We start from the raw sequence: 20,057 nt of genomic DNA on the forward strand, positions 1-20,057 counted from the left end.
CCATCGCATCACCATTGCCGACGACCAACTCCGAACAGTGCACCCTCCCCTCAGTCCCACTATAATGAACATTTGTACCATGCCAATTCCACAGGTCCCATCGCATCGCAGCATTCCTATACGGTATAATCTGTACTTGTTTCCCATATGTCATGAATTGCACATAAGCGCGACACACCGCGGCGAAGCGATACCGGGGAGCAAGCAGAGCGAGCGCAGGACAGAGCAGGAGAGTAAGAAGCGCCATGCGCGAGCAAAAACCAGTGTCTTGTGAAAAGCGAAGCACAGAGGGAGATGCGGAAAGATGCTCGTGGGCGGAATGTGGCGGTTGATCCTAGAAGATCCCAAAGGCCCAGGCATGTCTAACCCGTCGAGGCGTGGGTGCGAACAACGGGCTGAAACAGGGCTTGCAGTGCCCAAGCTTGTGTGTGGAGTGAGGTGGTGGCCGCAGTGGCGGCTGAAACGTGTGCCCCGTGCGGTGATCCAGCGCCATGCGTTGGGACAAAGGGGGATCAATGCATGTCTAACAGTAAATACAAAGGGGATACAAAGACTGCCCACTTCCTCTCCTTCCTCCTTCCTCCTTCCTCCTTCTCCTGCTGCTTCTTGCGATTGTGGCTGGGGCTGGGGCTGGGCCTGCGGCGTTGGGCTGGGGCAGCGATCGGCCACATCAGCCACGTCGGCCACGTCGGCCACATCTCATCTCCTGCATGCGTCGCATGTGGCGGCAGGTCCGGGCAGCTGCGTGCAAAGTGCGGCCTGCGTCGTGCTTTTCTCAGGTTCTCAGATGTCCGATTGTTGCAGATGTTAAGAATGGAAACGTCGCGCGGTTCTGGAATGATGACGTGTAGGGAGAACTAGATGTTGGTCGTGAGACGTGCGATCTCGCGTTCGATCTCGGCCAGTGCCACCGAGAGGGCCTTGCTGTCGTCATACTTGCGCTGTGCGTTGGCTTGCGCGATGAAGGATCTGACTGTCAGCTAGCTTTCTACGAATTTGTCCCCAGCGTCAAAAGGGCAGGGCAGACCACTGGTGAAGTGCGTTGATTGGAGAAGGATGAACGGTACTTACTCAAGCTGTGCCTGCTGCTCGAGCAGCGGCTGGAGTTCGCGCGCCAGCTCATCCTCGCTACTGCTGTCGTTGAGGTTGTGCACGACCAGACCCTTGGACTGCTTCTGCAGGATGCGGCGCTGCAGCTTGCCCACACTGTGCACCTGGCTCATGCACTTGGCGAGGTAAATGCTGGCGATGCGGACAATGGTCGCCTTGACTTCCTCGGCCTGCTTCGTGCTCTCGCCCTCCTTTGCCCCGCCCTCGAGCAGGACAGCGCCGACCTTCTTGTCGTCTGCCTTCTCTCCCGCCGGAGTCGGGGGCGGGCCGAACTGCACCGACGCCAGCTGCTTCGTGACCGTGTCGTACTCGGCAAGCAGGGAGAGGAGCGTCCGGTGGTTCTCGAGCAGATCGGAGAGGTCAATCCGGTCCCACTCTCCCGCCTCTAACAGTGCGTCGGCGTGCCGAATCCCCCCGTCTAGGTCGGGCAAGATGCCGTCAATCTCGGACTGGATCAGGCGGAGCGTCTCGTACAGTCGCGCGAAGCGGGAGGGTTTCAGACCGTCGGCGATGATCTGCTTGCGGGACACGATGCGCCAGCATTCCCGGCAGACACGGATACCGCGTACCTGGACCTCTTGCGGTTGCTGGGGAAGAGGGGTCGAGGCGCCACTACCAGGCGCACTGCCTGCGGGACTACCGCCCGCACTTGCAGTAGAGGTGTTGCGCACATGGCGCTTGACGAACGTCTGTTCCCGCTCCGGCGGAGCCTCGGGGTCCAGCTGCATCCAGCCCACGAAGCCTTCATCGACCTCCTCGCCCCTTCCCGTCTTCCAGTCCGCCACGAGCAACAACGAGCATCGCTCGCGTCGGAAGCCAGCGGGGAGGTGCTCCATGTCCCCTCCGAACAGCTCGAACTGGATATGCAGCAGTCCCGGGGGCGACGGCGGGAGTGAACACACGATGCGGCCACAGAGCCGGCAGTGGTGTTTCCGGTTACTCAACGAGAAAGAAGTCGCACAGATGCGGCACTTCTTGACCTCGCTGTCAGGCTCCCACTTCACGATACTCTGCTCCACGGCCCTCTTCCGCGCCTCATCTGCACTCGGCCCTGCCGCCGCCTTCAGACCCCGCCACACTTCCTTCGGGTTCAGAGAGTCGAAGGCGCCGTCGAATGTCGACTTCTTCGCCGGTTGCTGGGATGGGCCGGGGCGCGACGCGAGGGACGGGTTGAAATGCAGGTCGACGAGCTGGAGTTAGCTTATCGACGGGGTACCGAGGCTGATACTCACCTTGGCCCATCTCCGACCCAGCCGGCCCTCCTCCTTCTCTCGCTCACCCGCCTTTTCCTTCCGCTCCTTAAGAAAGGCTGCTGTTCGGTCCGACCGCACGCCGCTCGGCTGGAAGCCGATCTTATACGGCTGACCTCTCGAGCGGGTGCTGGCTGAGAGGGCTGGCGTGTGCGTCCTGCTCGACGTGGAGGCAGCCAAATTCTTGCTCGAGCTGCTTGCAGTGCTCGCGTGCAGGGGCGTCGTTGCGCCTGTTGGGCCGCTGGGAGCGGGCGAGTGGCTCGGCGATGGTGTCGAGAATACACGCCCCGGGGGTTGATGTTGTGGTTGAGGTTGCTGGAGTTGTGGTGCGGGTTGGGGATGGGAGGTCGAGTGTGTCAGAGCTGTTGTCGAGGCTGCTGAGCCGGTACGCCTGTGTTCGCGGGCGGCATATGTCGTTGTGATGGGATGGTTGAAGGATCTCTGCGTCGGGCTCGCGACCGGGCTGGAAGTAAGCGGCAGATGGACGCTCTGTGGCCGCTCGGGGTCCGGGCTGGCCTTGGGGAGACGGGCGGCGTTGGCTGGCGCCGCTGCTCGTCGGACCGGACCAACAGGCTGAGGCGAAAGTGACCCAACTGGCGGCGGTGACGTCGCAACCAGCGAGTTCGGGCGAGAACCTCGGTCCCTAATGAAGCCGTTCACCTCCTGCGCCGCCGTCGAAGCCACAGTTGCAACACCGCTCAGCGTGCTCGTCAGAAACTCGCGAGAGCGTCCCTCACCCCGGGGCGCAAGTGCCTGCAGCCAATTGCTTGCTCGCTCGACTGCTGCTCCGCTTGCACTGCTGACGGACCGTTGACGCTGAATCTCTGGCCGTCCGGGCGCGTCGGGTGTCAGCGCCGGTGAGCCGTGCGTCGTTGCTGATCCATTCCCGGGAGCGGCCAGGGAGCCATTGCTGCTCGATTTGGGAATGCCTGTCCGCGGACTTTGCCAAGATGTCGGCGCGGAGCCCACACTCGCTTGTCCCCGCTGATGTCGGGTTGTGGTCGAGGACCGGAGGCCGTTCGTGGTCGCGGTCGAACCGGAGGCGGCGGATGTGCCCGAGGCCGCAGACGCAGTCGAGTTTACTGACGCTGTGCCGAATGCCCGACCGCTGGCGCTGGCACTAGCCATGTTTGAGTGGTTGACAGATGTGGTGGACACGATCAACTCGCCAGGTGGATCACGATGCACCCATCGTCAGCGTCACTGCTCTCGGACCTGGCCACCGCCCATCTGGTCCCGTGGTGGAGGGGTGGACAGTGGGGGTGGAGGTGGCTTAGGTGCAGATTCGAGGCTTGCGCATTCCTGAAGCCTGAACGAGGTGAAGGACGACCATCTTTCGACTGCACATCTTATCTCGCCCCCGCCTCCGCCAGAGTGTGAAGCTGCCCAAGATGGGTCGCTCAGCCAAGATGATGAAGCGCCCGACGCAGAAGCAGAAGCAGGTTTCGAAGATCGCAAAGGCCGCTGCTCAACCCCTCAAGAAGCGTGAGCCGAGTCCCGAGCCTGTTGAGGCGCCGAGTGGCGGAGGAAAGAAGAAGCGCAAGAGCATGCGCACGAAGGCCGACAAGGTGAGTGATCAAAGAACCGGGTGCCAAGGTTTTGAACAGGTGGAAGAAGACTGCTGGTAGTTGATGGTCTGCTAACGCAAGCAGAAGTCAAAGGCCTGAACCTCATTATCCGCAACCTTTTGACCCGCACCCATCACCACAACTCATTTTGGATTCCTCTCGTCGCGACAGGCGATTGTATGCATGTAACCCTATTACCCAAGACAACGGAGGCAGACTGATGCTGCAACATAAGATCTATACGTCTACATACATGGACGAGTGGGACCTCGCCTCAGAGCAAGTCATGGTATCTCCCAACGACTCACATCTACACCTCACGCAAGCTTAGTGGCCTTCACCTGGAGCCAGATGCGGTACATCTTAAGCTGCTCTTTCCGGTTCACGAGCAGGCGGCGGTCTTCGGCCAGCTGCTGGATGGAGAACATGTGACCCTCCTCCTGTCCCCAAGGAGCAGCAGTGAGCATGTTGCCCAGCTCCTCCTTCTCAAAGAAGTAAACGCGTGTGCCGTCACCGCGGATGTAGAGGTTGGGGACGTCGAGAAGACGCTGCTTCTTGATGCGGAGCTGAGCGAGGTCATGGCGGCCGTAGTCACGAACGAGCAGAAGACCACCAGGCTTCAGCGCCGAATAGAGGTTGTGCACCGCCTGCTTCCACTCGTCGGGGTGAAGCGCCGAGAGAACGTAGACAACAGTCAGAACGTCAACAGTTCCGGGCTCAACACCCTCAGGAAGAGCGTATGTAACGCCGCTTCCCTCGGCGGGTTTCTGCGTGATGTCCCAGACGGCGGCGCGGATCTCGCCGATGCCGTGCTCGGCCTTCGGGTACAGCTCAGAGGACTGGACGACCTTAACGGCCTGGGCGGAGTAGTCAGTCGCGACAATCTTGAGGTCCGGGTTCTCGTTGTGCATGAGGAGAGGGAAGACGGTGTTGCCCGCTCCGCAGCCCACCTCGAGCACGAGCTTGGGGCCGGCATCCGGCTCACAGCACATGACGAGCTCGGGGAACTCGAGCGGGAGCCAGCGGCGGTTCTTGAAGAACTGATCCTTGTGGTTCGAGTAGAACTTGTCCCAGAACTTGGCCGGCTTGCCGTTGTACTCCTTCGTCTTGTCCTCCGGCACAGGCGAGTTGCGGTGCTGTTCCATGATCTCGGCCGCGCGCTCCTCGAAATCGTCTGGCAGCTCGGCGTGGTCCCTGGGCGTCAGTCATGATGTCGAGATTACACCAACTTACCAAGCATTGTTGCTGAAAACATCGTCGGACTCCTGCAGCTTCCTCGCTCCAAAGGAGGTGCCCTTTGGCGGTCCAGCCGGGTTCAGCCACTTGTCGATAACAGACTGCCTGATCGTCGTCGAGGGGCCGGCCTCAGCCTCCGGCTGGGGGACGGGAGGCGTCGTGGTTCCATCCACAGGCGTACCGGGAGTGTGTGTCGGGACTTCGGGCTCCATGCTGTCTGTCGTAGAGTTGGTCAACAACGCTTTCGCCCAGCTCATGAAGGCACTCACGGTACAGGGCTTGCAACTTTCTGGACAGGCCGACTTTCTGGAGTGCACGTGACCTTACAGCCACGTGGTGAAGTACAGGGCTAAGGAGGAGGGTCACATAGCGGTATCGTTGACTGTCGTTGGCTAGAGAGTGCGGGGCCGGCGGTATCCGGCTCTAGCAGGAGCTTGGCTTGCTGATCGTCATCACGTGGTCTTGTTGAGGCAGCTGATTAGGGAAAATTCGAAATCGGCGCTGTCGGTCGTCCTAATGCAGTTCTAATGAGCAGGTAAGAGCCGATAATCGGCCGACTGGTCGATGACGCTGCTCGCGACGTTCCCTATGCTTTTTACCCTGACAGGTCGTCGCTCCTGTCTCCTCCAGCAGCCAGTTGGTGATAGCTTTTCATCGACCTCCTGTCTCTCACAACAACATCCTCCTTCTTCAGCGTTTCCTGCCCTTTCCTCCCCATCCTCCCTCTCCCTCCCCACACCCACACCACAATGTTCGCCGTTCGTGCCTCTGCCACCAACGCCGTTCGCGCGGCCGCCCGCAACCAGGTACGTGCTCCTGCACACAGTTCTCACCGCAATCCCCCACTGTGAACCAGCAGCAAATTTGGTCACCGCCCGCCATGCTGACTCCTACAGCGCGTCCCCGTTGCCCGCTCCATGGCTACCATCACTGAGGAGAACCGCGTAAGTATGCTAGCTCTAAGCATTGCAAGCGATCAAAGCGCTGACTTGTTTCCCAGCTGCCTGCCAAGTTCGGTGGTTAGTGTTCATCGGACATGCGCGAGGCGATCAGTCGTCTTATCATGCCGTAGTCCGAGGCTGCGACGTTTATCAACTCGGATATACGCGCCAAGCCACGACAAGGTGTGGATGACGACTGATCTGCCTTGTGCATGACCTCTGTCATCCGTTTCCATGTGCTGACGTAGCAGGCAAGTACACCGTTACCCTCGTCCCTGGTGACGGTATCGGTCTCGAGGTTGCCGACTCGGTCAAGGAGGTCTTTGAGTCGCTCAAGGTCCCCGTCGAGTGGGAGCAGTACAACGTCTCCGGCGAGCACCTCGACGACAACCTCTTCCTCGAGGCCATGGAGTCGCTGAAGCGCAACAAGGTCGGTCTCAAGGGTATCCTCTACACCCCCTCGACCGTTTCTGGCCACAACTCGTGGAACGTCGCCATGCGCCAGCAGCTCGACATTTACGCCTCCGTTGTCGTCTGCAAGTCGCTCCCCGGTCTCCACCTCCGCCACAAGGACGTTGACTTCGCCATTATCCGTGAGAACACCGAGGGAGAGTACTCTGGTCTCGAGCACCAGTCGTACCCCGGTGTCGTTGAGTCGCTCAAGGTCACCACCCGCGCCAAGGCCGAGCGTATCGCCCGCTTCGCCTTTGACTTTGCCATCAAGAACAACCGCAAGAAGGTCACCTGTGTCCACAAGGCCAACATCATGAAGCTCGGTGACGGTCTCTTCCTCAACACCTGCAAGCGCGTTGCCGAGGAGGAGTACGGCCACACCGGCATCAAGTTCGACACCATGATTGTCGACAACGCCTCCATGCAGCTTGTCTCCAAGCCCCAGCAGTTCGACGTCGTCGTCCTCCCTAACCTTTACGGAAACATCATCTCCAACATTGGTGCCGGTCTCGTTGGTGGCCCCGGTATCGTTCCCGGATGCAACTTCGGCCGCGAGTACGCTCTCTTCGAGCCTGGATGCCGTCACATCGGCAAGGACATCATGGGCAAGAACAAGGCCAACCCCACCGCCCTCCTCCTCTCCTCGACCATGCTCCTCCGCCACCTCGGCCTTGACGAGCAGGCCAACCAGATCGCCAAGGCTACCTACGACGTTATCGCCGACGGCAAGCACCAGACCGCTGACGTCGGCGGCAACACCTCGACCACCGACTTCACCAAGGCGGTCATCGAGAAGGCCATTGCCTAAGCGAACCAGCAAACACCCCCACATCAACATCTTCCTCCTACCCTCATAATCCTTTACTCCAAGGACTCCCCGCGCTACCCATCGGGTTTTAGAGACCTTCCGGCATCGCGCATGTTTGGAATTAATTGTATATCAAAAAGAACGGATGATCTAAACAGATGCATCCGTGGATCCAACAGACAGGAGGCGCGACACCCGTGCGTGTCCGTGTAGCAGAAGTAGCGTTTGCTGGGATTACTGACGACGCCTGATTGCACTCTCACCACGTGCTAGCTCACTGCAGACAGAGACACCTTGAAAGATACGTTGCGGCGACTTGTGTGGAGGATAGACATTGCAGCATTCCACAGAACAGGAGTGTGTAATGTCATGACATAAGCTGGTTGGAGGAAGGGCCGACGCTTGGACCGTCAGGCTACGCGGCTACGGGGGCGGCAGGGCGGGGTAGGGTGGTCCTCAATGTGAGACAAGGAGCGGCGCGGGCGTTGCGCAGAGCCTGGAGGCGTTGAGACGCGCCTGAGGGGCTGCTGAGGGGCCGGCCGGAGGGGCGTAGACGTTGCACTAGCGCCCTTTGATGGCCAACTCTGACACTCTGCACTCAGACAGCCTCGTTCCTCATGCCGACGCCTTACACTCTCTTTCGACATTGCTACCTTCCTTCCATTCTTCCTCCTCTTTTCTGTCTTTCCTCTCGCTCTTGACGCTCGGCGACTCCCCCCACCCTCCAGCGCCATGTCCGAAGAGGGGTCCTGGTGGCGGCGCCTTGGCTCCGCTTTCCAGCCCCGCTCTGAACACAACGCGCCCTCTCAGTCGACGTCTAATGTTGGTAATGTTGGACGCGCACAGAACACTGGTGTCGGTTTCGCCGCACTCTCAGTTCGATCTACTGCGTCCCATCGACATCGCCGCTCCGCTCTCGAGAACGTTAGGAGTACCTCTAGCTCACAGCTCGCCGCTCCTTCCTCCGATCTAGCCCCTCCCCTGTCTATTCTTCCCCCACGCTCACCATCCACGCCCCCTTCCACTCAACGAAAACAACAACTTCACCGCCAACTACCGAAATCATGTCCTTCCTCGCCGCCCAGAAGCACACTCACGCCCCAGCCCCAGCAAAGGAGTGCCTCGGGGCCTTCATGCACACCGACTGCTCAAGTTCAACCTGGAGGTGCTGCATCGCCGCCCCCTGCATCCAGCCCACAACCACCCTCCCAGCCTCAGGTGCAGATCTCCTCACCGCAACCTAGGCACCCGTCTCCTCAACCTCCATCGCAATCACTGCAGTCTGAACGAGAGCAAACTTCTCCTTCCCCGAGGTCCACTCCAGTCAGGCATCGCCACCCGTCCACCATCGCCGAGGAAGGTACCCCTACTCCTTCCCCTCCGAGCGACCGAGGGAAGATACCGGTCTCTTCGCCTCCAACCGCGGCTACAACGTCAGCCCAGAGCTTGCAGCCTGGCCACCTGCCCTCTAGCCCAGGAACCCCTGCCACCTCTGGCCACTCCAGAGCAAGTCCAGGTTCGCCTTTCTCGACAACCCGCTCCAAGCGCTCGTTGTCTTTGCCGCGCCCCGTCTCGGTGATTCTGTCTTCCCCGGCGTCCATAAGTCGGGCGTCGCAGCGTCAGCAGTCACCCTCGCCAACAAATACACCTCCTAGGGTCTCTAAGGACGACTACTACCACCAGAGGACGCATGGCAGCCATTACATCATGCACCCCTCTCATCGACGGAGGGCGAGCTCTACTGGGTCGCTTGCTGAGGCCGCGAACTTGCTTGCCACCAGGAACCAGTATTCGGCGACGCTTACGTCGCTTGTCTCGATGGGGTACTCGAAACAACGTGCCGAAGAAGCCTTGTGGAAGCATCCGACTAAGGCAGCCGCTTATCTGGAACATCAGGACCACGCCGGACAAGACATCTTAATTGGCGACTGCGAGTGGTGCATCCCTTGGTTAGGCCTGGCACACATGATCGAAGTCGGAACGCCTCCCAAACCCAAGCTGAAGCCGCAACCAAAGCCCGAAACCGTCACAACCGCGCCTAAGAAGATCGAGAAGCCGATACTAGTTGAGAACCCGCGGGACGGCGGGAGTACTCCGGCCCCTGCCGCCGCGAAGCAAGAAACGCCCAGCCCGTCCAAGTCGGAAGACTCTGAAGCCCCCAAGATCGGAATCACGACGCCGACGAAGAACTCAAAGCGCAAGTCGACGCTAAGCCAGACGAGCGCGTACAGCCAGGAGACGGCCGCCGACTCGATCGTGCCGGTGATCGGCCATGCGAACGGTGAGAACTGCCAGATCTGCAAGACGGCAGTCGGCGGTGTGTGCCAGTGGAGTGACTGGGGGTGGGAGCACGGGAAGTGGGAGCTCGAGTTCTTTAACGAAGAGTAGCAGCCAGGTTGACCGTGTGCGCAGGTGCGAGCAGTACCAGTTTGAGTGCGAGTGCGAGTAGACGACGGCGATCCCACCGTCCCATGTTCAAGACGCTCATGAGACGATTGTACAACAGCAACAACAGCAGGAAACCAAAGCCCCGTGTTGAAGATTAGACCTAGACATGACCTTGTTACGATAACCAACCTAGACGTAGACATTAATATACCCTCATCCCCTCACCCATCGACCCGACTCTCATTCTCGCACTCGACTCGCTCCTTTAGACTCTTTCAACGTTGTCATAGTTTCGCCCCGTCCATTGTAATGAATAATATCCATGTGTAGTACTACAAGTCTAGATGCTCAGGTCGCGCACGCCCTGCTCGATATCCGTCAGGTGGAGCACGTCCACGCGCTTGCCTAATCCGGGCCACGGCTTGCCCTGCACCTGCGCCTGGACCTGCGCCTGGACCTGCGGCGTAGGCGTCGGTGAAGCACTGGGAGGGTTGGCGGTCACGCGTCCCGGCACGGTAGCCCTTCCAGACGGTGCCGGCGCAGCCCTCCTCGCGCGCATCGGGGGAGGTACGCCGTCCTGGATCTTCTTCAGCGTAGCCGAGACAAAGTTGGCGTCTGTCAATGGCGAGAGGTCCTCGGGATTCTCGAGATACTGCAGTGTCAGCTTGACGACGAAGAGATCTGCAGCTCCAGCTCAGGTCCGCGCCTTCAACGCGCAGCGGTGCACCTTTGCAGCGACGGTGGGGGGAAGCAGGGGACAACTCACGCTCTTGACAGTCTCGTACGGCGCCTCCATCCCGCTACTCTCCCTGACGACCTCGTTGCTCCCGAACGAGTGGAACACCCGCGTGTCAAAGATACGAAACACGACCGCGTCGACGCGCACGAACAGCCGCGCGAGGACGAAGAACGCGTGCGGCATTACCCTCACGCGCACGTTGAGCTCGGAGCCGCCGTGGTCGTGCAGCTCGTCTTCGTACAGTGGCACGTCGTCGTAGAACAGGATCCGGTCCAGGACTGGGTCCTGGCGGGCTAGGAGTTGGAGCGGGATCGCGTGGGTGTCAGAGGGGGTGAATTGCTGGGCGGTCAGCTACAACCGCAACGGTGTCGAGCTGGGAGTGTGTGAGGAACTCACCCGGCTAGCATCGGCTGTAGGTTCAGAAGATGAAGACGTAGACCCGTTGAAGCAAGTACTGAACGTCCAGTCGTGCGGCCGCACCGGCTTCGCAGCCACGTCCTCGACCTTCCTATTCTTCCAAGCGTCGGCCATGGAGACGAGCACGCCGCCGCCACATCTCTCCTCCCATCCCTCGCCTACTGGAACTGCACGCAGCGCGCCCAGCGTATCAAAGGACAAAGTGACGAGGGGATGCTGCAGGACGAGGGAGTTGTGCCCAAACGTCATCTCGGGGAGCGGGAGACGGAGCTCCTTCTCGAGTCTGGCGTCAACTTGTCGCCGTATTTGCAGCTGAAGAGGTGGGCTCACGCATCAATCTCCTTGCCGTTCAGAATCGGCTTCTTCGTACTGCGTACTTCCCAGTCGCCGATTCGCAGCCGGCGGATGTGCTTCCCCTCTTCCAGCTGATACTTCGGCCCAATGGCCTGGCGGGGCGGCAGACTGGCGGCTGCTGGGGGCATGCCTGTCGTCATACCAGGGTGTCCTGCTGCTCCCGGAATGCCTGTAGCACCGGCGCGTCCTGTAGCTGCCGGATGTCCAGTCATCGTCCCCGGAAAGCCAGTCGCGCCGGGAAAGCCGGTAGCAGAAGAGCCAGGGAAGCCTGTCGGCGGAGGTGCACCTGGTGCTCTTGTCGGCGGAGCGCCGGGGAAGCGTGTCGGCTCGGACATGGCGGTATGTGTGAAGTCAAGTGAGACGCGTTGGGTGGACGCTGCCTTCTGGCTCGATCATTTCGGTGACTTCCTCTGGGCGGCGCAGTGGACTGGCCGATGACGTCCGGAACCAAACTGACGGTGGCAAATGGCCTTTCCTGCCCAGATCTTTCCTGCTATCTGATAACGAACCGCAATTGGCATGCATTTGTACAGAATGCTCTGGCGGTAGTTCGGGGGAATGGCAGTGCCGTGTATAGATAAGGAGAGGCCGCCAGGGCCAGATGCATGGGCACGCTAGATACAAGATAATAACAGCAAGACTGATGACGGGGTATTGATACTGAGGCTGAGTTCACGCGGTCGTCGACACGGCGCTCAGTCCTTCGTAGAACCGCTGCTTCTCCTTGATCACGGGGCACACAGCTAGGAGTACTCTCTCCTCCTCGCGCCTCCAGAGCCAGCCTGACTCCTGCCTGACCTCGAGAAAGCGCTTCGTTCCCAAACCTTGTGAGACGAGAGAGTGCTTGATGCTCTCGAAGCGGCGCTGTCGCTCCAGCGTGTGAATCTTGGCCGCGAGCCGACCTCTAACGTTCGGAACGGGGAGAATGCCCCGCGCGATGAGGGATTCGCGCGTCGGTCTGGCGTCGAGGAAGGCGGAGAGGAAGCGGCGCCGATTGGACAATGTCAGGCGCTCGTGGATCATCGACAGCCGGACGGCCTGGCATGTGAGCTAACACGAAGGAAAAGCCAACTTACGCTGTTGGAAGCCCAGTAGGTGCCGTCGCGGATGCTGTTGACAATAGCGATTCCGCGCAGTGTCCCGCGGCGAACGAGCTCGAGCGGGTCGGGCCGGAAGGCGAAGAAGTGCGACAGGCGCGAAGGCACGGTCTGCGTGTCAGCTGTACGTTCCGTTTGGCCATCAGCTGAAATGATTACGCGCGAGAAGAAGCAGTGTCGATTTCCCTGTGACATGTCCAGGCGAACCGTTCGCCGCAGTCACGTTGTAACACAACTCACCCGGTGAATCCACACGGTGCGGAGGTACTCGTCCTTCTCGATGCCGCTGAGCTGGGGTACAGACGAGAGAACGCTAAGCTCGTCTGGGGAAAGGAAGAGCAGAATCTGCGTCTGCAGCTCGGAGGGGAGGGTGAGGAAGCGTGCGGCGAAGGGACTCGGCGCCGGTATCGGTGTCGGCGTGCCGGTCTCGTCCGGCGATGACGTAGTGTCGTTACTGAAGTGCTCGGTGGCAACGACCTGGTCGGTCACCTGGCCACGGAGGTTGGGGGCTGGACTCATTGCGGTGCTGGGGCGAGGGCCATGGCTAGCGAAGAAAGGAAGGTGAAAGAGAAGGGAGGGTGTTGAAATATGAGGAGGAGCGAGAAGGCCGGCTGTGTGTGTGAGGCTGTTGTTGTTGACCCGGAATTGAGACACGAGACCTCCCGTTGCCCGCCGTAGCCCCACCATGAAACACGCCAGCCACTGTGTGGCATTCACTCTCGGTCTGATACCCCTTCACACCGCTCGGGACGTACAGTGCTCAACGTTTAAGACAGCATACCGAAACTGTGCGTATGCATGCGTGATTCTGTGCGGTTTACGGCCCGTCTGGCCGCCCGAGTGTCACAGCAGTGCGGCAGTGTGCGACACCGGGTACCGATAATGGGGTAGGTCTGATCGCGCGATCGCGCATCGGTTAGCACGTTATCACACGCAGTGCAGGGGCATAGGGATTACATTCGCGATTATAGGCTAGTATGTAGAAGGGTATAGGACGAAAATGACTCTAGAGACCCGAACCATGCACATAAGACGTACGCACATCGGCACCGCTGCAAGCCCGTATCGCTGCACGCGGAAACCATCCGGCAGCTCATCAGGCCCAGCATGGCTGGGTTAGCTAAGGTCTAACAGTTACAGGCGCTCTGCGCCTCCTGCTGCTGCGGGTTCACCTTGACGCCGCCCTGCTGTCCAGGCTTGGGGGCGTTGAGCGGAAGCGCCTTCGCTGAGTTTGTCAGCTGATGAACACAAGTCGTGTTTGAGATAAATGAGCGAGAAGCTCGGATCGCGAGCAAGATCTCGCTTGATGAATGTCACCCACCGATCTCCATGAACATGCTCTCGACGCCCTCGCCCGACTTGGCACTCGCCTCGCAGAACAGAAGCCCCTCTTCCTGCGCGAACTGCTGGCCGAGCTCGCGAGGGGTCTTGCGCTGCGAGGCAAGATCGAGCTTGTTTCCGACGAGCATGATGACAATGTTCGGATCCGCCTGGCGCTGCAGCTCGCGAACCCACGCCTTCGCCTTGTCGAAAGAGGTCTGGAGTCAGCTATGCTACCGTAGAAAGCGTTAGTTAGCTCAGCGTACCTCTGGAGGCTGCGTAATGTCGTAGACAATGATCGCAGCGTTGGCATTGCGGAAGTAGATGGGGGCGAGACTCTTGTAGCCTAGAGGTTAGACAAGCAACTCGCACTCGTCACGATACGTACGCTCTTGTCCGGCCTGGATGTCAGTTACAGGTGGACCACGGCAAACTCACAGTGTCCCAGATCTCGAACTTGACGTTCGTCGCCTCGTCAAGCTTCACGGTTTGCGTAAGGAATGCGGCTGTTGTCAGCTCCAACGTTTGGTGCGATTAACACCGCTGACGACCAATCACTCACCACCTGCATATAGCAGAAACGCAGCGTCAGCATCGCAAACGACTTGGACACTGTTGCACTAACCAATCGTCGATTCCCTGCTGTTAGTTGAGACTTAGCTTAGCAGGAACTCACCGGAAGTCAGAGAACTCGTCTCGGACCTGGCATTAGCATGGCGAGTCCGAAGCGGCAGCGTACGAAGCGGAGCACAAGGGAACTCTTTCCCACGGCAGACTCGCCTGCACGTTAGCTCGGCGTAGGTAAGGATCTAGCTACTCACCGAGAAGAACAAGCTTGCTGGATACAGTCCTGGGCATTGTGGGTTGAGGGGTAGTGGACGATGGGGCAAAGATGAGTGTCGTTTGAGACGATCGGGTGGCAACATCCATGCACCGCTGCGGTCCCTGGCGGTGACGTTAGGGTTCAGCCCGAAAGTCGCCTGCTGGGCGGTACGGTGAGCGGTACAGTGGGTGATACGCAGATAAGCAATCACACGTCAGAAAAAAAGTTCACAATACCTCCACCTCCCGCAAAGCTTCGAGACTAGCCCTGGTCAACTACTCCAGATCGCTGATCACACCACCTGTCACCGACGACATCGAGCAGCAACAATGGGTCGCAAAGCCAGATTAAAGCAGGCGCCTCCTCAGCCCCTCCCCGGGAGCGACATGGACAAGAAGAGGAAAAAGAAGGGCTCCGCCGCGCCTAACCCCGCCAAGGCTATCAAGGCGACCAAGCCTGCCCCGGTTAAGCGCAAGCAGCGCGTCAAGGCTGTCGACCGGGTAGACGACGACAGCGACGATGAGGACGCTCTTCAGGGAGGGTGAGTAACTTTATCATTGTGCTGAAGCTAACAAGCAGTGACTGGTCTTCGGATGAGGAGGAGGTCCCCAAGAAGAAGCAGAAGAAGTCGAAGGGCAAGAAGAAGGAGGACTCGCCCGACATCGAGCGTGGAGAGGTTCGCGAGCTCGTCTTCTCCGACAGCGAGGACGAGATTGATGCCAACGGCAAGGAGAGCATGCCCACCGGACAGCACATGTTTGACCTCGACCAGGCTCCGGAGGACGAGAGCGACGAGGAGGACGAGATGGAGGACGACGAGTTCGCCTTCCCGGACGACGAGGAGATGGAGGAGGATGATGAGGTCGACAGTGCGTTTGCCTCCAGCGACGAGGGCGAGCCGGAGGAGGCTATGGACGAGGATGAGGAGGAGGGCGACGAGGACGGTATTCAGACCAACCTCGAGGATGACCTTGAGGACGAGGGCTTCACGCTTCCGGCTGTCGACGGCGTGGTTGAGGAGTACGAGCACGGTGTGTCGCTGCGTGATGTTGAGAACCGCATGCGCTGGCTCACGCGGGTGTGCTCGGCCAAGGATGAGAAGATCAACGGTGTTGCCGGCAAGTCGCGGTCAGACCACCTCTTGCAGCTCGAGCACGACATCGCGACGTACTTTGGCTACAACCACTTCCTGGTGAACAAGCTGATGAAGCTCTTCAACGCCGACGAGGCCCTTGCCTTCTTCGAGTCGAACGAGTCCCCCCGCCCTGTCACCATCCGCGCCAACACCCTCCGCACACGCCGTCGCGACCTCGCTCAGGCTCTCATTAACCGCGGCGTCACTCTCGAGCCCATCGGCAAGTGGTCCAAGGTCGGTCTTCAGGTCTTCGAGTCGCCCGTTCCCGTCGGTGCCACCCCTGAGTACCTCGCCGGCCACTACATGCTGCAGGCGGCTTCATCGTTCCTGCCCGTCATCGCCCTCGCTCCTCAGCCGGGAGAGCGTGTCCTCGACATGGCTTCGGCTCCCGGAGGAAAGACGACGTACCTCTCCGCGCTCATGCAGAACACCGGTACCGTCTTCGCGAACGACTCGAACAAGGCGCGTACCAAGTCGCTCACTGCCAACGTGCACCGCATGGGGTGCAAGAACGTCGTTGTGTGCAACTACGACGCGCGCGAGTTCCCGAGGGTCATCGGCGGCTTCGACCGTGTCCTGCTTGATGCGCCGTGTTCCGGAACCGGTGTCATTTCGAAGGACGCCAGTGTCAAGGTGAACAAGACGGAGAAGGACTTCCAGATGCTCGCGCACCTGCAGAAGCAGCTTATCCTTTGTGCCCTGGACTCGATCAACCCCAACTCCGCTACGGGTGGATACCTCGTCTACTCGACGTGTTCGATCACGGTCGACGAGGACGAGAGCGTCGTCGACTACGCGCTTCGAAAACGCCCCCACGTCAAGCTCGTCGAGACCGGACTCGAGTTCGGTGTCCCCGGCTTCACCTCCTTCGAGGGCAAGCACTTCCACCCCTCGCTCTCGCTTACGCGGAGGTACTACCCGCACAAGCACAACATGGACGGCTTCTACGTTGCCAAGTTCAAGGTCGGCAAGCGTCTCAAGAAGTCGGAGCGCAAGGCTGAGGAGGCCGAGGCCCCTGCCGCCGACGGCGACGTTGAGATCAACGACGAGGCCAACACGTCTGCATTCAACGCCGAGGAGGACGAGGAGTACATCAAGGAGAGCAAGCGCAAGCACCTCCTTAAGACCAAGGGCATCAAGCTCGCCAAGAAGGGAGGCAAGGAGGAGGAGGAGTCCAAGCCTGAGCCCAAGCCTTCCAAGGCTAAGAAGAGCAAGAAGGTCACCGAGAAGAGGAGGAAGTAGTTTGTTCACTGTTTGTCCCGCGGCACTCGTGCCGTAACCACCCGTACCATCTCTAGATATGCATTTCACTTTCCACCCAGGTACTGATTCCACCACTGCGCGAACGGTGTCTCCTCCTTTGTGTCGATACCGAGATCCTCGAGCACCTTGACGCTGAGCTCCGTGTTCCATGGCCGCTCGGTGCCAGACGTGGGCTTAGTGGAAACAGGCGTGACGTGGTCGAGTGGGAGGTTGAGCGACTTGGCCATGGCCTGGACCATGTTCCACTTCGTCATGGGCGGGCCCGTCGAGCGAATGTGCGCAATGGGGGGCAGCTTGTTTGAAGGAAGGTGGCTCAGCTCGTAACAGACGCGGGCGACATCCCTGACGTTCGTCGGGTTACGGATCTGGTAGTCATCCATCGTGTACTTCTTGCCGCTCTGGTCCTGGACGACTGTGTTGTCAGCTTGGCGAAGCGATCGTTACAGCTGCCCCAGAGGGTTACTCACCATCGACGAGAATGTTCACGGCCGACTCGCTGTTCGTCTCGGCAACACCGTAGAGCACGGGGACGCGGAGAACGACGACCTTGGCGCCCTTGTCCCTAGTCTCGAGCGTGACTTGCTCGCCCTGCAGTTTCTGGCGGCCGTACTGGTTGAGCGGGTCGGGCTTCGCATCAACCTCATAGGGAGGGCTGATGTCAGCTTGTATGTATAGGTCACAACGCAGCACTCACTTCCTGCCGTTGAACACATAGTCGGTTGAGATGTAGATCAGAGTGAAGCCATACTTGAGGGAAAGCTCGGAGAGGTGCTTCGAGGCATCGACGTTAATCCGCTCAGCGGCCTCGGGGTTAGCCTCAGCGACATCCGGGCGGCGCTCGGCGGCACAGTGCACGACAACGTCGACCTTGTTATTGGCAAAGAAGTCATCTACAGCCTTGGCATCGGTCAGGTCGAGCTTGACGTCCGCCGAACGAGTGTAACCGAGGCGGGTAACTGGTCATGAGCTCGACTTCTTCTCTAGCTCAATCATCACAACAACGTACCCTTGTCGCCCTTGTCGGCGAAGTAGGTCGAAACGGCACGACCCAGAAGGCCGCTGGCACCTGAATTGTCAGCTGCGGGTGTATGACTTGCAGCTTACCGGTGACAACCACGTTCTTGCTCATGTTGAATGCAGTGGGAGAAAGGCCAGATCGTGGCAGCCGCTGATGTCGTTGCCGCTGGAAGAATCTAGGCACGCCCAAAGTCGCGTCATGAAAAGTGGAGGTCGAACGCGAACACGTCCAACCGAGAGGGCGATCGAGCATTGCCGCTGACAACGCACACTCACTCACCAGTAGCCATGACCTACGTTTCTGTCTTCGTATCGTCTCCGGACACGCACTCTGAGCGGCGCTTCGACTCAGACCTCACCGTCGGTCAGCTCAAAGTGAGTGCCTTCCTCCCCACGACATGGTCAAGTGGTCGCGGCGACGCACGGTCAACGGCAGCGCTAACAAGGCAGGACAAGCTCTTCCCCATCACTGGTATCCTGCAGCAGTACCAGGTTCTCAGCCTTTACCAGTCCTCCGAGTCTCAGCAGCCTCTCGCCGCTCTCAATGACGACAACCAGACGCTTGCTGCCTACGGTGTTAAGGAGTTCAATTGCATCAAGGTAAGCTTCATTGAGAGCCTTAACAGCTGACGGTTCAGGTGGACAGCACTGACCCCAATGCCCGACCGGGAGAGTTCTCTGATCTGTCTGCCGTCGACAAGTTTGAGCTCTCGCAGGAGGAGTACGAGAAGCGGAGTGGTGAGCCGCCGTACGTATCAGCTTGGCTAACGAGGTAGACACCGTCCTTGCGCACTTGAAGGCGAACAAGCTTGGTCGCTTCGCCGACACTCCCACCCCCATCGCTTTCAAGCCGCCGCCTGCTGAGACCGTCTCTGACGAGTACAAGGTCGGTGCGCGCTGCGAGGTCCGAAGTGACGACAACATGCCGCGAATCGGCACGGTGCGCTTTGTTGGAAAGACGGAGTTTGGCAACAAGGCCGGGGTCTGGATAGGTGTTGAGCTCGACGAGCCGACGGGCAAGGGAGATGGATCGTAAGTGGAGCTTTGCGCCTCTCGTAAGTTAAGCTGACCCTTCAGCGTGGACGGCAAGCGCTACTTTACTTGTTCGCCGAAGCACGCCGTCTTCGTCCGCCCGGACAAGGTCACGATCGGTGACTTCCCGGAAGAGGACCTCATGGCCTCTGACGACGAGATTTAGAAGTATGAAGCTTAATTGGACGTGCTTCGATGTGGAGATGCGTAAAGGGACACTGATGAGCATGTTGAGGACACTGATGACGACACAGAGGAAAGCTATGCCGGTCGCAAAGGAACACACACAGCACACACATATGGGCGCTTGCTCCCCTTGCACTCCGTCAATCTTCCAGATTCCACACCTCCTCTTCCTCACTTCACTCTTGCCACTCACCAGTATCTCACCAACAACATGCCTGCCGTCCGCAAGACGAAGAAGACACCGAAGGCGGCCAAGCCCTACGTCAAGACCGAGCAAGGCGCCGAGGCCAAGATCGAGGAAGGGATGTCCAAGGCTGACGTCAGAAACGGCACCTACGACCGCATCCAGATGTTCTCTGATATCATCAGGGTCAGCTTCTAGGCTGTAGACTGCAGCTGACAAGTAGGGAGCCAAGCCTGACTGGCCACAGCTGGCAAAGAAGCTCGGCAAGACCGCCGACCGTGAGCTGTCTGAGTTCTCTCTGAGCTAACAGCAGAGTGCAAGGATACGTGGCGCAAGGTCATCCTCCCCGCTCTGTTAGACGGGCGCGAGTGGTCGAACTCTGGCAGTGCTGCCTGGAGCACCAAGGCTAAGATCGAGGTCCTCGTCACTGTGCTCAAGGTATTCAGTGTGCTGCGGATTCCCGCTGACGCACAGGGGATCAACCCCGACTGGACCCATGTAGCCGCCGCGCAGGGTAGGACTCCGACTCGTGAGCTGTCTCTCACCGGGGTTAGCTAACAGTGCAGAGGTGAAGGACGTGTGGCGCAAGGTCATGCAGCCCAAGCTCCTCAAGGGCGAGACGATCTCGTAGATTTATGGGTAAGCTGGGGAATTCTGGAAAAGCTGACTTGACAGCCTCACACTCGAATCAAGCACAGCGTCGCGCTCAGAAGACGGCCGTTCCCTTTCATGCCTT

The 20,057-nt window shown here is 59.4% G+C and overlaps 12 protein-coding genes across 12 annotated transcripts; 6 read left to right on the forward strand and 6 right to left on the reverse strand.

Moving 5' to 3' along the window:
* Positions 1-857: 857 nt before the first annotated feature.
* On the reverse strand, positions 858-3,488 carry A1Q1_02071 (vesicle fusion-related protein; the record flags this gene model as incomplete). Its single annotated transcript, XM_014328601.1, has 3 exons — positions 858-969; positions 1,072-2,300; positions 2,343-3,488. The coding sequence occupies 3 exons, from the start codon at positions 3,486-3,488 to the stop codon at positions 858-860; spliced, it is 2,487 nt and encodes an 828-aa protein (XP_014184076.1).
* Positions 3,489-3,751: 263 nt separating this feature from the next.
* On the forward strand, positions 3,752-4,027 carry A1Q1_02072 (uncharacterized protein; the record flags this gene model as incomplete). The annotated part of the gene is made up of 2 exons (XM_014328602.1): positions 3,752-3,928; positions 4,013-4,027. The coding sequence occupies 2 exons, from the start codon at positions 3,752-3,754 to the stop codon at positions 4,025-4,027; spliced, it is 192 nt and encodes a 63-aa protein (XP_014184077.1).
* A 218-nt stretch (positions 4,028-4,245) lies between these two features.
* A1Q1_02073 (S-adenosylmethionine-dependent methyltransferase) lies at positions 4,246-5,376 on the reverse strand (the record flags this gene model as incomplete). The annotated part of the gene is made up of 2 exons (XM_014328603.1): positions 4,246-5,122; positions 5,162-5,376. 2 exons carry the CDS (start codon positions 5,374-5,376, stop codon positions 4,246-4,248), a joined length of 1,092 nt encoding a protein of 363 aa, XP_014184078.1.
* Positions 5,377-5,913: 537 nt separating this feature from the next.
* A1Q1_02074 (isocitrate dehydrogenase (NAD+)) lies at positions 5,914-7,366 on the forward strand (the record flags this gene model as incomplete). Its single annotated transcript, XM_014328604.1, has 4 exons — positions 5,914-5,970; positions 6,061-6,108; positions 6,165-6,183; positions 6,354-7,366. The coding sequence occupies 4 exons, from the start codon at positions 5,914-5,916 to the stop codon at positions 7,364-7,366; spliced, it is 1,137 nt and encodes a 378-aa protein (XP_014184079.1).
* A 732-nt stretch (positions 7,367-8,098) lies between these two features.
* Positions 8,099-9,754, forward strand: A1Q1_02075 (uncharacterized protein; the record flags this gene model as incomplete). The annotated part of the gene is made up of 1 exon (XM_014328605.1): positions 8,099-9,754. One exon carries the CDS (start codon positions 8,099-8,101, stop codon positions 9,752-9,754), a length of 1,656 nt encoding a protein of 551 aa, XP_014184080.1.
* Positions 9,755-10,094: 340 nt separating this feature from the next.
* Positions 10,095-11,599, reverse strand: A1Q1_02076 (signal transduction-related protein; the record flags this gene model as incomplete). Its single annotated transcript, XM_014328606.1, has 4 exons — positions 10,095-10,406; positions 10,521-10,844; positions 10,890-11,193; positions 11,241-11,599. The coding sequence occupies 4 exons, from the start codon at positions 11,597-11,599 to the stop codon at positions 10,095-10,097; spliced, it is 1,299 nt and encodes a 432-aa protein (XP_014184081.1).
* Positions 11,600-11,936: 337 nt separating this feature from the next.
* Positions 11,937-12,880, reverse strand: A1Q1_02077 (uncharacterized protein; the record flags this gene model as incomplete). Its single annotated transcript, XM_014328607.1, has 3 exons — positions 11,937-12,302; positions 12,341-12,547; positions 12,602-12,880. The coding sequence occupies 3 exons, from the start codon at positions 12,878-12,880 to the stop codon at positions 11,937-11,939; spliced, it is 852 nt and encodes a 283-aa protein (XP_014184082.1).
* Positions 12,881-13,488: 608 nt separating this feature from the next.
* Positions 13,489-14,539, reverse strand: A1Q1_02078 (GTPase; the record flags this gene model as incomplete). The annotated part of the gene is made up of 7 exons (XM_014328608.1): positions 13,489-13,586; positions 13,683-13,899; positions 13,948-14,027; positions 14,098-14,187; positions 14,244-14,293; positions 14,358-14,376; positions 14,503-14,539. 7 exons carry the CDS (start codon positions 14,537-14,539, stop codon positions 13,489-13,491), a joined length of 591 nt encoding a protein of 196 aa, XP_014184083.1.
* Positions 14,540-14,833: 294 nt separating this feature from the next.
* Positions 14,834-16,881, forward strand: A1Q1_02079 (nucleolar RNA m(5)C methyltransferase, Nop2p; the record flags this gene model as incomplete). The annotated part of the gene is made up of 2 exons (XM_014328609.1): positions 14,834-15,045; positions 15,084-16,881. The coding sequence occupies 2 exons, from the start codon at positions 14,834-14,836 to the stop codon at positions 16,879-16,881; spliced, it is 2,010 nt and encodes a 669-aa protein (XP_014184084.1).
* A 65-nt stretch (positions 16,882-16,946) lies between these two features.
* A1Q1_02080 (uncharacterized protein) lies at positions 16,947-18,031 on the reverse strand (the record flags this gene model as incomplete). Its single annotated transcript, XM_014328610.1, has 4 exons — positions 16,947-17,314; positions 17,370-17,554; positions 17,597-17,858; positions 18,007-18,031. 4 exons carry the CDS (start codon positions 18,029-18,031, stop codon positions 16,947-16,949), a joined length of 840 nt encoding a protein of 279 aa, XP_014184085.1.
* A 176-nt stretch (positions 18,032-18,207) lies between these two features.
* A1Q1_02081 (tubulin-folding cofactor B) lies at positions 18,208-19,117 on the forward strand (the record flags this gene model as incomplete). Its single annotated transcript, XM_014328611.1, has 4 exons — positions 18,208-18,519; positions 18,558-18,657; positions 18,696-18,951; positions 18,997-19,117. The coding sequence occupies 4 exons, from the start codon at positions 18,208-18,210 to the stop codon at positions 19,115-19,117; spliced, it is 789 nt and encodes a 262-aa protein (XP_014184086.1).
* A 231-nt stretch (positions 19,118-19,348) lies between these two features.
* Positions 19,349-19,952, forward strand: A1Q1_02082 (uncharacterized protein; the record flags this gene model as incomplete). Its single annotated transcript, XM_014328612.1, has 4 exons — positions 19,349-19,507; positions 19,569-19,599; positions 19,680-19,850; positions 19,888-19,952. 4 exons carry the CDS (start codon positions 19,349-19,351, stop codon positions 19,950-19,952), a joined length of 426 nt encoding a protein of 141 aa, XP_014184087.1.
* Positions 19,953-20,057: the final 105 nt, after the last annotated feature.

Source organism: Trichosporon asahii (assembly GCF_000293215.1).
Source record: "Trichosporon asahii var. asahii CBS 2479 unplaced genomic scaffold scaffold00003, whole genome shotgun sequence".
NCBI classification, from domain to species: Eukaryota; Fungi; Basidiomycota; class Tremellomycetes; order Trichosporonales; family Trichosporonaceae; genus Trichosporon; species Trichosporon asahii.